The following is a 14,650-nucleotide window of genomic DNA, read 5'->3' on the forward strand; positions in this document are numbered from 1 at the left end:
TAGGGTCTTATCCATGCAATGTAAAAAACGGGACTGCACGCATGGATTAATGCACTTTCAAGCTAATTACAGCAGAGCACCGCAACTGTATTGATGGCAGAATACTGAGAATATGAGCCTGTGGACTAACATGTAGCATTTAGCCCATAACTTTTCCACCCAGAACTGAGATTCAAAGATTGTCTTCTTCACCTTTGCAATGTCTTGTCTCTTTTGTCTGTCTCGGTTTATTTTCGTAGTCACATTCACTGGTGATAACATTTTATATTTTGTGCTTCATAGTGGGAGCTATGCTGGATGCTGACACCCACTCTTGTGCAGAGTTTTGCATATTTTTTTTCTTCCACCCGTTTTACACAAGATGGTAACATATGGCCTGGGGTGATTAAATGATTTAGTGAATGAACTGAGCAGAAAGAGCAGGCTGATTGGAAGAAGACAGCTTCTGTTTAGGCATAAATGTCTTTGTAATCTGTAATGATAGGAAAAAAATTACAGAAAAAGGATAAGAATTTAATTGGGTTTTGGTTAAATATTTTATTTTTCAGGTCTGCTTTAAATATAGTAAAATAATAGTATAGCAGCAGCTAATACTTATTTTGTTTCTACAGCATATCCTTGTAGAAGGGGCACCCCCTAAATGTACAGAGATGCGTACACCCACACACAGCATGTAAAGAGAGAAAAATTCAGCAAATGGTTTTGTAAAACTAAGTTGGCACTTTATTCCTTCATTTCTGAGCACGGCAGAGCTTGGTGCTGGCCACCACACTGCCTGAAAAGGCTTCACACCTCCCAGCTTTCTCAGAATTACTCTGACTGCAACACCCAGTCACAACAATGAGATCTCAGCAGGACCCAGAGAAGGTTTTGTGGAAGGAAGGTCATTTGGGTATCTTCTGAGCAGTCCCACCCAATACACCTTTGCCACTGCAGGGGCTCAGGGCACAAATTAACAACCACTCTGGCTCTCTTCCTTTAGGGGCATCATGACTTGTGTCTCTTATCTTTTTGAAATCTAGGTTTTGCATTTGTAATATGTGTTTAGGGATATACTTGTGTGATCTCGTGCACACAGTGTATGTCATGGTAGTCCAGGGTTGAGGAAGACCAGATTCCAGCAGGCAGGTGTTCCTAGGCTAGAAATTAGAAGCCAATTCCTCTGTATCTAAAACAAGCAATCTTTCAACAGAAAACATTTCTATTCTACTTTCAGTGACAGTGTGCACATCATTAATACTCAAACAAATCCAACTGGATTCTGTTTCACATCTCCACCCATGAGGCCAGTTCCATTCTTTATCATCAAATTTTTACACAGAGCCTTGAAATTGTCTTGGGACATCACAAAGAAATCACTGATCTCAGTAACTATCCCTGTGTGAAGCAGAAAATGTAGCTTAAAGCTGGAAAAATCTCTGTTCCGGAAAAGGACAGCTGTACCCAAACAGAGTGTATCAGTGGTGCCTGTCCTCAGCTTGCAGCATGAATGCTAGCAGCCACCTTGGTGATAAACCTTGGGGCCTGGAGCTCCTTCTCCTTTATGTGATAGTATTTGAGAGGAGAAAGAAAATTTTGGCCCATGTGCTAAGAAAACCTCTTCACTGAGCACATCCTGGTGGCTTACCCAGCATAGCTTGGGCTGATAAGAATTACTGATCCAGTCAGACTCTGGCACAATAAGATGCACATTTAGCCAATTCATGCAAAGGCTGTATTATATTACCTTGGCACTTCCTCAGCACTGGCTCCCCAGAGACAAAACTCAGTTCCATGGTGACATCAGCTGAAGCTCAAGTGTGATGGCAGCTCCAGAAACTATTTATCTTTTAATTTTTCTTAAAACCAGACTGCCATTAATTAAACTTCACTGCAATTAGGAGAAAATATATCAAAATTTTAAAAAGTAAAGAAAAAAATCAAGAGTGCCATGATCACAAGTCCTGATTTTCACATCTCTGGGACACATAACCCTGGAGGTATTTACTGTTGTACCTCCAGTCCTGTGAGTCAAAGCATTCTGGGAGAATGTTAATTTACCAAGGGGGTACCCACTTTCCATTGTCCTACCAAAGAAAACAGTGTGACAGTATCTGGTCCAAAATAACCTGTTGAGCATAAACCTGGGATATTTGATGAGCAGTTCTGTTGTCTATTTCTTTTTTTCTATGGAGAACAACAGATGGTATGTATGGTAGTCATTACAGCACTGCTCTACAATTTGAAGAAAATGTAGAAAATTGGGTTATAGCAGGTGTAAAAAGTATTAAAGGACAAAGTTTCAGCTGATTCCATGGCATAGCTGTGTCGTGCTAACAATCTAAACCTATGGCTCTGGACATTACACAGGCACTTCTGACCTTTGTCAGCTCAGGCATTTATGCAGGACAGTCCTCAAGAAGACTTTCCAAGAGCATATAGCACCATTCAAGCTCCAGAAACAAATGCACCAAATAGATTTTGAGGCTTGCAGGCAAAGCTGGCATCTGTAAAGCAGCTTGCTATGTATTAATCAATCTTGAGCAGCACCAACCAACACCGGAGATTCACCACACAAACCATTTTAGAGAAGTTGCCAAGAAGCCTCAACGTTCTCAGATCAGAAGCGAGCAGAGAGGCTCTACCAGAGCTGCAGGCGTTCCTGTAGCACCACACTGCAACGTCAGCATTGGTTATGAGCCAAAGGCCTTCAGGCTTGCTTGTTGCCTGGAGGATATAAATGAAAGTCAGCAGGTGCAAAGGTGCAAGAAGTGCAAAATTGCATCATGTCTTTCCAAACTGTGTTTGTGCAGTAAATGAGACTCATTTCTTTCCACGCTATATAGAGAACATTTTTATTTTCTTTGGCTTATGAATGTTTAGTTCAATTTTCATGTGTGTTCTCTGCGGTACCTTGGGATGCCCCAGGTGATTTATAAATATGTGTAGAGACCAGGTGTATTGCCAGATGTTATGTCCCTTTACAACAAGGCTTCACCATCCCTTCCAATGGAATGCTAGTCTTACATTATTTTTTTCTAACAGATGATCAACTGGACTACAGGGTATTTGTGAGTTTTCCCCATGAGGGATTTTTTTCTTAGTTCACTATTCTATCATCTTGTTTCTATATTTAAAATAATGCTAATTCCTTAAACCTCTCTCCGTACTCTTAAAAAAATTAGAGCTACTTTCATATTAAAAAAAAATACCACAGACAAATGTCAACAGCTCCAGGTTTAAATCAATGAAGTCAGACTCACTGCCAAAAAAGATTTTTAATCTTAAAGCGTTACCTACACTCACTTTTTTTCTGTTTCACTCCATCTCCTATTTAGAAGTAGTAAAAAAAATATGTTTTATTGTAATAGCTGTATAAACTGTAATTGTAGATCACTCTCTTAAATATAACTGTAATAAGAAATAATCTGTATCTCTGAGGGCAAACCAGTCTGAAGAGGCAAAAAGAACTAAGTGATTTGGCCAAGGTCATATAGTCAAATGATAGTATGGAAAAGAAGATACAACCTGATCTAAATAGCAGTCACAGCCCTGTAAAGACTAGGTGAGGGGCTGTAAGATTATTCTCAGTGTATCTTATGAGGAAAAGTGTATGTGCATGAGGGGGAAATAATAAGTGAACAGAACATACAGTAATGCCCCATGAAATTTTATTTTAAGATTATTTTAAAATTCCAGGTCCTGTAAAAGTCTATAGGGTACTGAGAAAGTCCACTTGCTACATGTCTTCTGTAGCAAATAAATTCTTTGCATTATTCCACATTAAGCAGCTTCATTTTTCACAGAGTTTTGTATCATGGGAATGACTAAACTGCCTCCCTCGGTAAAGCTGCACTTGTATAAGTAAGTATTGACAAACTGAGGTCTTAGTAACCGACCCCGAGCAGTTGGTGAGATGGCTTATACTAGGAAGCATGAGGCAGGATGCAGTTTAGAGATCTAGGACAACACAGTTAATGTAATATATGAAGGCACATTCACTGGCAGTTCAAATATATATATAACTGCATAAGTCATTTGTACATTTTAAATTAAAAAAACCAAACTTCAGAACTATTTTCAACAGTATTTCATATCAAAATGCTTTCAACATTCATTTTTGCAATTGAAAGAAAAAGCAGTTTAGCAGTTATACAGAAGATACTCAAGAAGTGATGGGCAGCAGGGAAGAGGGTACTGATTTTTCTCAGATGAAGTGATTATTAGCACTGAGGAGACAGGAAATATGAGGAGTCAGCATCTTAGCTGCTCTGTCTTGAAGACAAGGACAAAACCCCATCGTGTTCCAGGTGTAATGGAATATGGAACATGATGCCAATGGGAAAAAAAAAAAAGGAAAAAATGCAACTTACAGATGGAATTGTATCAGTATCAAAGAAGTACTGAAATACTTTGAGGTTAATAATTAAAAGATCCCACAGCAGGTCTGTATGAACAATCAGTTTACCAAAGGATGGAGAGAAAGTGGTTTCTTTTGTATATATGTATTTTTGTATATATATGTATGTAATGCTTGAAGCATATGGACACCTATAGCTAGATGCTAGCTGCTGTGTGATATACATAGCAGTGCTCTCAGATAAATTCGGCACAACTAGAATTCAGTATGTTTCTTTATAACGGTTTCATATTGCTGAAGGAGAATAAGTATGTGCCTTCAGCTTTTATGTCTACTCAGTTATTAAAACATAACTGAGCTCCTTAAACTCCTGAGTCTCTGCTGGTGAGAACTGTCCTTCAAGACACTTCTCTTTGTTGACTGTTCACCTGGAACTGAAGGGGAGATGGGGAAACACCCAACTCCTTGGATTAGTCTTTTCCTGAGGAAGACCTTAGCTTTTCAGGCCCAGCTCCCACTGCCCCACCCTGACCCATCACTAAGCCGTGACATTCTCTAGAGGTGCTGACCTCAAATCTGTGAACAACCATGAGGTCTGGAGAGCTCTTTGTATGCTCAGGTGCTGCCCTTCCCACCGCCACCCAGGAGCGGGCAGGCCTGGGCACTTACATCCCAAAGGTTGCTGGTCTCCTGGCACTGCTCCCGGTAACCTGCCTGGCTGCTGCGGGAAGCACAAAGAAACGCAATACTAGGCCTGGAAACTCTAACCCGGGGCAGGGCAATTCATTAAGAGAAGCCAGAGCACGCTCTCATCACACTCCTGTTACAAATTCACAACTGGCTTGCGCCAACCAGGGAAAGAAGCTACGACACTAACTACAAGATCACAAAGGTGAATTTATTCACCGTGCATGAGGTGCCCCAGCCAAACTGAGCGCACCCCAGGGATTTTTCTTCAGGGGTTTTGTACAAAGGTATGATATAAATCACCCACCTACCTCCTAATGTGCATTTCCAATTGCCCAATCGTAACTGTGGCAGGGCAAAGCAACAATGGGTTTATGTATCTTACAACAGCAGCATCTATCAGTATTCTGGTGGCTTATCTGTTAATCCAGATGTTTCTGCTGTCAACTTCTGCAAAGTTATCAGGCATCAGCAACTTGTGTTTCTCCTAGATACAGATCCCTCAGTGAATTTTGTTGCTTTACCTTAGTCCATCACTTGCTCCTCTTAGTAGGGGCAGGTGATGGATCTTAGGTCTTGAGATAGCAACACAGCTATTATACGCTAATGATGTTCTTGACTCCTAATGAATGCCTGGTCTCAGCCATTTAATTCACACTCCCCATCCCAAACTGCCGGAGGTAGCGCAGCAATTGCCAGCTGCCCGGGCGTGTGGCAGGACGCGGCTCGGCAGTTTCCCAAGGGTGGGCAGGCCGGCTGCCCCAGCCAGGCCGGACACAGTCACACACTACTGCACCTCTCACAGCCTGTCCCGGCACAGCTGGCCCCACTACCGGCACGGCCAGGCATGGGAGCAGGGGCACACCAAAGGCTTGAGGCCCCACACCCAGGACAGCACAGCCCCACCCGCCCGCCCGCCCGCCGCCGCACCTGCCGCCCGCCACCCTCCGCCGTCCCACCATGCACTGCGCCAACTCCCTTCCCCCCCCCACCCCCCCCGCCACCCTCCGGCAACCGGCGCGAGGCCCCAACCCTCGCGCGCCCTCGGCAGCAAAGCTCCGCCCCCTCCGGGCCCGCCCTCTCCATTCGCCCCACCCTCGGCCCCGCCCCTTCCCCGGGCTCGCCGGGGCCCCGCCCCCTTCCGTCTCTGCCCCCCCACTGGGTCACGCCCCCTTGCCTCGCCGCGCGCTGCGATTGGTCTTCCCAGGCCGGCCTCCTCCACTCAGCGCCAGCCGTTGCCCGTCACTCATCGGCGGGGCTCCGCTCCGGTTGGCGGTGGCGGCGGCGCGGGCGGGCCGGGCTGTCAGTCAGGGAGCGGAGTCCGAAGTGGGGAGCGGGGAGGGGGTGAACATCTGTCTGCCGCAGCCCGGGCCCGGCTGTGCCGCCGCCGCCGCCGTGCGTGCGCCCGCCCGTGCTGCGTGCGCCCGGCGCCCCCGCCCGCCCGCTCTCCCCTCGGCCCCCGCCCCTCCCCCCTCCCGCCCGGCCCCGGGCTCTGCGCCGTCTCCGGCCGTAGGTGCCATGGGGAACCGCTGAGCTCGGGGCCCGCTTAGCTCCGCCGGCTGCCCCGCTCGCTCCTCAGCTGCCGGCAGGGGGGAGGCCGGGGGGCGGCGGCAAGCGGGCGCGGGGGGCGGGCGGGGGGAGGGCGGGAGGGGGGTGAGACGCGATCCCGGAGCGGCAAGTGAGCGAAGAGGAGGCGGCGGGCGGCGGCGGGAGCGCGGGGACTTCGGGCCGCCGGGGAGTGTGAGTCCCGCAGTCCCCATCCCCACACACCCGCCGGGACGGGGCCGGGGCCGGGGCCGGTGCGGCCCCGCGGGGCGGGCGGAGTTGTCGGCGGGTCCGGCGGGGGGTGGGCGCGGGGGGGCGGGGGCAGCCCTCCCCGGGTGGCGAGACCGGCCGCCCCGGCGCCGCTCCCGGTTACTTTTCTTTTGTTGCCGCTGTGACCCGGGGGCGGCTTTTCCTGCGCGCCGGGCAGCTGCTTCCTTCCCCGCGGGGTGGCCGCCGGCGCGCCCGGCCACGGCCACGGGAGGGGGTGGTGGCGGCGCTGCCCGGCAGGACCAGGCCCCCCTGAGCGGCGGGGGGCGGCCGGCCCCGGTCCGAGGTGCCGTGCAGAGGTGGGGGTGGCCCCGGCGGAAAGTTGCCGTTGCCCGGTGGGGATGGGGGGGGGCCGGGCCCGCAGGGAACTTGCTGTGCGCCGCGGGGCCGCGCCTCCCCTCACGGTCCGGCTCGGCTCGGCCTGGCCCGGCGCGTCCTGGGGGACGGCGGCAGGTTAACCATACGGCTCGGTAGACGCGAGTGTCACCGGAGGGGCCGGGAAGGCCGAGGGGCACGGCGAGTCCCGGGCGGCTGGCGGTGGGGGAGACGGGGCTGCCGGAACCCTCGGGGCTGGGGCCGGCGTCCCGGCACCACTGCAGGCAAGTAAATGACAACCCGACTCGAGCCGGAGAAGAGCAATTTTGGGGTGAGCTGAAGGCGGGGAATAGAGCCTCGGGCAGGTTAGCCGCCTCGCTGCTGTGGCTGAGCCGGAGTTGGAGAGCTCGGTGTCACTTACGGTGTCTAAACGTAGAAACTGAAAGGACCGGCGGCGCGGCAGGGAGCTGTGGCTGGAATACATCGGTTCGGCTAATGCGTGCTTTTGGTTGAACCCCCGGGCTCAGTAAAACCGAGCTTTTTTGGTTTCTCGGTAACCCCGTGGCTGGGGTATGCTGTCAGCGTAGAAAGCGGTCCTCCAACTTAAGGCAGAAGTGTTGCTATGCTGCAAATACAGTAGAGCCCCATATGTTTAGGATTTTCTTTTTTTTTTTTCCTCCCTGTTAGAAAGTTTGAAAAAAAGAGACTTTGAAGTATTTTGTTTATACTAACAGAAGAGAAAAGTTCTCCTAAGAAAAAGCTGGTGGCAGGAGTGTAGAGGAGTAGCATATGGCATTAAAAGGAGCACAGCTGGAGGTAGCATTTCCATCTGAACATGATGTCAGAGCAGCTGACAGCCTGCCATCCCTCAGCCTTTTATTCTAACACACAGACAGGGAGTTAGTGTGTGCAGATCTGTGTGTGGAGAAGGTATCTCATTCCTCTCTAACATCATCTCCACTTTGCATCTGTCTCTCCTAGTCTGCTTTTTTTCCACCGATCTAACAGACCTGGAGCCAGCAAGACTCAGAGGAAAGGACTTAATCAGGTTTATGTGTACTAAAGGTAGGAGTAGCAATAGATTAGATACAGCATATTTCTGTTTTGGTGTGTTGTTTATTGAATTTCAGAAAAAAATCACATTACTTTTCTAACCAAGTACAGGGGTAATATATGAAATTGAGTATTAAATAGATGAGTGGACCTAGTCAAAAGGCTTGGACTGCAGTTGCAGAGTATCAGTTCTTGGGCATGTTGTTAGCATTAACTTTAATGCATATTGTGAGAATGTCTTGGTTTGGAAGAAGGAGAGAGCAGGTTCATTCTTCATTTCTGAGACCAAAACTGCACTGGATTTAGGGGCAAACCTAAAGAGAGTTCTGCTTTATGATCTTGTGTTGCAGCTTTTAAATGACTTTACGGGGGTTTTAGTGAAATACACAAAAATGTGGGGTTTTTTTTAAACAGGACTGTTCTGACTGAAATGTGTTTGTGGGGAACTCTTTCATTAAACTTCACGGTTAAATATCCTGCAGCTCAGAGCCGTGGTAGTGTACAGCTGTAGTGCTTCTGAAAGATAGAAATCACTTATGTGTTTAGAAACTTTTGTACCCAGGAGAATGGCTTGACTGGTTTCCTCTTTTCTCTCTCGCGTGTAGCACTTGCAATCTTTTATTCCAGCATAACAATAATTATTTGAAGGAGTTTTTGTATTTGCGACTAATTTAGAACTTGTAGATTTGAGCTGCCTGAATTGGCCAGACAGCTGTAATCGCACTCCTCTATTCTTAATCTCTTTATCTGGGCAGCAGCTGCCATATGGCCACAGTCAGCTGGATCAGATGTTTATAAGCTTCCTTCTTCGTCCCTCTCTGTCCTTTCAGCCTCCTAATTTGATCACAGCTACCTTGTGAGCTGCCCTCCAATCTTTATTTTTAGCCCTCTTAAGGATTAGGATTGATGTTGGCTGTGGGGCACTTAAAGTGATTGTATTGTAAATCTTCGTGCTTTACTCTAGCAATGGTATTTTACAGAAGATAGTAGGGGTTGTGTTGTAAGTTTTAGTACATCTTGGTTTGTGAGGGAAGAGGATTTTTCAATAATATCTGCCAGCCTAGAGAGCCAGGATCTGCTTAAGGTGGTTTGGGAGACCATTGCTATCAATCACAGAAGAATAGATTAGGCAGGTTTTTAAGAGATTTTACTTTCCATTTGAGTTTTGACTTCTCTGCTTCCTGTTTAAGTTTATTTTTTTCTTTCTCATCAAGGAAGGTGAATAGAAAAAAGCTTGGGTAAGGACAGTTCTTGGGATACTGATTGTAAATATGCACACAGGCTCATGTTGAATGACTTTTTTTTTTAAGTTTGATACTGCAGACTCTGCCTGGTGTGGGAGGGGAGGGAGATTTCTGTCCTTCTGCACAGGGAAGCGGTGCTAGCTGGCTCGCTGGATGTTAGTTTTCTGTTGTAAATTCTGCGTGTTGGCAAAACCTGTTCGTGTTCTATTGTACAGTGTGGAGAAGGCTCAAAACCTGAAACTGGGCTTACTGCAAGAAGAAAACCATGCAAACTGAATTTCTAAAAACCTCAATTTTGCTGTTACTATATACTGGCACCCATAAATAATTTTTATACTTCGTGAATGTTAGACCTTCAGATTTGGGTATATTGGCATTTCCTCACGTGCAAACTTCTCTTTTTGCTACAATTTGACTTCAAAAAGAAGGCTGATGATCTGATTTTATGTTTTGTTTCTTTTCTTTGCCCTCTGTGATCTCTCAAACTTAATGTTAAAAAAAAAATACGGATTTTTTGGGGGGTCTCCCTCCTAGGGATGCAGTCTGGAGGAAGTTCCCTAAAAAAAATAATAATTGAACAGATTTTATGAACACCCATGATACTTTAAAAAAAAATACAAATGTTGTACCTATGCGCTTATTTACCACGAAAGGGGAGTCCGAACTTCAGTGGTTGATCAGGGAAAGAGTTGCCATTGTACATGCGTGTTAAATAATCTTTGCATGGTGTCAGTACCAGAATTCTGGCAATTTAAAGGCGAGGTTTTTGAAGTGGAATAACTTGGATTCATAAGTTCCATGATTCCGACCTACGTTTAATTTTTAAAAATCTCATTGCTTATAGGTTATGAAGACAGTATGGAGTTTCCTGACCACAGTAGACATTTGCTACAGTGTCTGAGTGAGCAGAGACATCAGGGTTTTCTTTGTGATTGCACTGTTCTGGTAGGAGATGCCCAGTTCCGAGCGCACAGAGCTGTACTGGCTTCATGCAGCATGTATTTCCACCTCTTTTACAAGGACCAGCTGGACAAAAGGGACATTGTTCATCTGAACAGCGACATTGTTACAGCCCCAGCTTTCGCTCTCCTGCTTGAATTCATGTACGAAGGAAAGCTCCAGTTCAAAGACTTGCCCATTGAAGACGTGCTAGCAGCTGCCAGTTATCTCCACATGTATGACATTGTCAAAGTCTGCAAAAAGAAGCTGAAAGAGAAAGCAACCACGGAGGCAGACAGTACAAAAAAGGAGGAAGACGCTTCAAGTTGTTCAGACAAAGTGGAGAGCCTCTCTGACGGCAGCAGCCACATGCCAGGAGACTTGCCCAGCGATGAAGACGATGGAGAAGATGAAAAATTGAACATCCTGCCTAGCAAAAGGGACTTGGCGGCGGAGCCTGGGAACATGTGGATGAGATTGCCCTCAGACTCAGCAGGCATTCCCCAGACTGGCGGAGAGGCAGAGACGCACGCAGCAGCAGCTGGAAAAACAGTAGCCAGCCCCTGCAGCTCAACAGAGTCTTTGTCCCAGAGGTCTGTCACCTCCGTGAGGGATTCAGCAGATGTTGACTGTGTGCTGGACCTGTCTGTCAAGTCCAGCCTTTCAGGAGTTGAAAACTTGAACAGTTCTTATTTCTCTTCACAGGACATGCTTAGAAGCAGCCTGGTTCAGGTGAAGGTGGAGAAAGAGGCTTCCTGTGATGAGAGTGATGTTGGCACTAATGACTATGATATGGAACATAGCACTGTGAAAGAAAGTGTGAGCACTAATAACAGGGTACAGTACGAGCCAGCCCACCTGGCTCCGATGAGGGAAGATTCGGTCTTGAGGGAGCTAGATAGAGAGGACAAGGCGAGCGATGACGAAATGATAACTCCAGAGAATGAAAGAGTCCAGGTGGAAGGCAACATGGACAGCAGCTTGCTCCCTTACGTGTCAAACATACTTAGCCCCGCTGGCCAAATTTTCATGTGTCCTCTCTGCAACAAGGTCTTTCCTAGCCCCCACATCCTGCAGATCCATTTAAGCACGCACTTTCGAGAGCAGGACGGGATCCGCAGCAAGCCTGCTACCGATGTCAATGTCCCGACCTGCTCGTTGTGTGGTAAGACTTTTTCTTGCATGTACACCTTGAAACGTCATGAGAGGACTCATTCAGGTGAAAAGCCCTACACTTGCACCCAGTGTGGGAAGAGCTTCCAGTACTCCCACAACCTGAGCCGCCACGCAGTGGTTCACACGCGGGAGAAGCCTCATGCTTGTAAATGGTGTGAACGCAGGTTCACGCAGTCCGGAGACCTTTACAGACACATTCGGAAGTTTCACTGTGAGTTGGTGAACTCATTGTCTGTCAAAAGCGAAGCACTGAGCTTACCTACTGTCAGAGACTGGACCTTAGAAGATAGCTCACAAGAACTTTGGAAATAAAATTTTTATATATATAAATAATATATATATAAATCTATATAGTTGTGGTACAGTCTAAAAGCAATCTTGTTTCCTTGAACTGAAAGTTTGGCTATTAGCTTGTTTTTTGCACTTTAAGGCAGCATGAATATTTCGCTAATTTAGCACTCCAGTAAAAATGAACTGTAGAGGTAATCCGACAAAGTCACAAATTACAGAGCGTATTTTTCCCCCTTTTTGGAATAGAAGCCAGCGGATACTTTACTTCTAAGGAATCTCCAATTCAGAAAATTTGGACGTGGCTTTATTCTCCCCAAAACATTGCATTCTTTTATCAGCTCTCGATCTTTCTCCTCTTTAAAATCTGAATGTAGAAATCCTCTCCCAATTTTGTCAGTTCCTTTACATTTCTATAATTGCATGAGTCCTTTCTAGCTGTTGGAAACCTGAATGCTTTTAGACCCAAATGGAAAATTTCTGAAATGCTGGATTATCTATTTTTAAACAAGCGGTTGACTTAAAAACTTATTATGGCAACTTCTGGATTTCTGACAGTTCCCACTGGAAAAAAAAAAAAAAAAGAAAAAAAAAGAAAAAAAACCACAAACAAACAGAAAAACAAAAAATGACAAAACAAAAAAAGGCAACAAAAACATAAAACAAAAACCCTGAGAGTACACTGGGATCACTGGGACTCTGTCTTACGTGAAGGTTTGCTTGGGATGAAAAAGGATATTGCAGCTTCAGCAGTGATGAACTGTGTGTTTAAAAAATGTGAATTACTGTTATTGTATACTGTAATTGATTACATGGGCCGGGGGGAGGTATCAAAGAACTTGGCAGGTTGTGTTGATGCTCTTAGTTGAGTCTTGAAAAGTAAATATTAACGCTACAGAAATGCATGATTTTCAGTATATTTTTGTCTTTGTTTGCATTGTATAACTTTAACGAGTGAGTTGAAAATTATTTAATTTCCTTAGGAAAAAAACCCGACACCGTTGAAAATGCCAGTGTTACGAAGAAGAGAAATGCACTGTTTTTATTTTATCTAATTTAAATTTACTTTCCCACTGTTTTTAAGTTGAGAAGAACTTAAGCTGCGAGTCGCCGATTTAGCTACTTTAACAAGGAAAAAAAAAACCCACAAAAAACCCCACAAAAATACTGAATGTTTACAACCAGGCTTCGAGATTTGCATGTGTGGTGTGCATTTACTAACCCCAGCCCCTCCTAATTGCACAGACCCCACGCCAGCTCCAGCTGAGGTGCATCCATTTCCCCAGATGAGCATTTGTAGGATTCCTGCTGCACCGCTCCACCACAATAGGTCGTTCTTCCCCCCCCCCCCGCGTTGAAAAGAGGCTGTGGACTGAAAAAAGGAAAAAAATAAAAATTAAAAAAAAAATAAATAAAAGAAAGAAAGAAAAAAGAAGAAAAAGCCCTGGGCTGAAAGGCCTGGGCAGGCCTGAGTGACAGGGGGGCCGGGGGAGGGCAGGGGAAGGACTATGCGTATCCAAGCAGCAGAGACTGCAGCCTGACGTGTGGTTTTAATGACCAACACGCAGGTCAAAAGCATTTTGCACAGTGTTTGTTTTCCTGTCTTGCACTTACAAATAAGGTCTATGGGAGTAGCATGGAAAACGTTTGCTGTTTTTCCCTTTCTTTTTTTTTTTTTTCCCCTTTTCTTTTTTTCTCTGCTTTTGTTTAAAATTTGATCGCCTTAACTACTGTAAACATAGCCTATTTTTGTGCTTAAGATACTGAATGGAAAACTCCATTGTGTATTGCTGGACTGTTTTGGAAATATTTGGTCAAATGTGTGTTAATTTGGCTGTAATGGCATTTAAAACAAAACAAAAAAAAGCTGTGAAAATGGCCTTGGAGCGTTATCTTTAGTTACTTGAATAGTTTCTACGTTTTAAAACTACATTCTTTTCTTAAGTTAGAGAAGACAATCAGTGTCTGAGGAAAATGGACTTTCTCTTGGATTTTTTTGTGGTCCTCGTGAGTGATTGCTTTTTTCCTTTCCTTAGTTTCACATTCTTCTTTTGTTCTAAAACTTAGACTGACATCTAGCTTTGACAATCATAGTATGTTTTATTTTCCTGAGGGGGGAATAACTTATAATGCTGTTTAGTTTTGTACTATTGGTGTGTTGGTGAATTTTTAAACTGTGTGCTAACTGCAATAAATTATATGAACTGAGAAATCAATTCCCTTGTCTTTTTTCCCTCTTTTAAATTATAGTCACGGAGTATTTTTTATAATGTGTAACTTTATTACTTTTGTACAGACTTCTATTGCTAACTGTGTATGGAATATGTTTTCAGTATGCTTTTGAGCACTTTGTTGCTAACGTACATATTTACATCTCACTTAACATTTAAAAAAAAATTAAATGCTTGTGTTTTGAAAGCATTTCTGTGTGTGCAGCTCTCGATCTTTCTGTAGAGGTATTTTTTTGTTAGTTTTTTCTTCCCCAAAGACTTTTGCAGAGGCAGTCTATTAAAATCCAGACAGTTTGCTACCATGCAAATATCTAGGCAGACACACAATTCCTTTTCTGGGCTTAATTTCACCCTAAGGATCTCTCTTGGGCTCACTCTTTTGTTTTCAGTCTCTATCAGAACAGCAGAGCAGAAGGCAACAACTTAATCTGAAGCACTGGCCAGGTGCTGACTGGCCATCAGTGTCAGAGTAGGCAGTGAAAATGGCCAAAATACCAGTAATACATCAAAACTCTCTGGCCTACAGAGGGAAATTGAAATAATCCTGAGTCTGTTTGGGGATTTCT

At 45.3% G+C, this 14,650-nt stretch overlaps 1 protein-coding gene across 7 annotated transcripts; it reads left to right on the plus strand.

Moving 5' to 3' along the window:
• Positions 1-6,629: 6,629 nt before the first annotated feature.
• ZBTB18 (zinc finger and BTB domain containing 18) lies at positions 6,630-14,069 on the plus strand. 7 transcript variants are annotated; one of them, XM_061365780.1, is made up of 3 exons: positions 6,630-6,766; positions 8,135-8,218; positions 10,295-14,069. In XM_061365780.1, the coding sequence occupies exons 2-3, from the start codon at positions 8,206-8,208 to the stop codon at positions 11,875-11,877; spliced, it is 1,596 nt and encodes a 531-aa protein (XP_061221764.1). In that variant the 5' UTR covers positions 6,630-6,766; positions 8,135-8,205; the 3' UTR covers positions 11,878-14,069. The 7 variants fall into 7 exon arrangements, with proteins under 7 accessions (XP_061221764.1, XP_061221765.1, XP_061221768.1 ...); XM_061365784.1 differs by lacking the exon at positions 8,135-8,218 and adding an exon at positions 9,666-9,796 and having other exon boundaries at positions 6,644-6,766; XM_061365782.1 differs by lacking the exon at positions 6,630-6,766 and adding an exon at positions 9,666-9,796 and having other exon boundaries at positions 7,157-8,218.
• The last annotated feature ends 581 nt before the right edge of the window (positions 14,070-14,650 follow it).

Source organism: Neopsephotus bourkii, unplaced genomic scaffold (assembly GCF_033783945.1).
Source record: "Neopsephotus bourkii isolate Nb327-2 ecotype Australia unplaced genomic scaffold, CSIRO-AGI_Nbou_v1 NB_1292, whole genome shotgun sequence".
Taxonomy (NCBI): Eukaryota; Metazoa; Chordata; class Aves; order Psittaciformes; family Psittacidae; genus Neopsephotus; species Neopsephotus bourkii.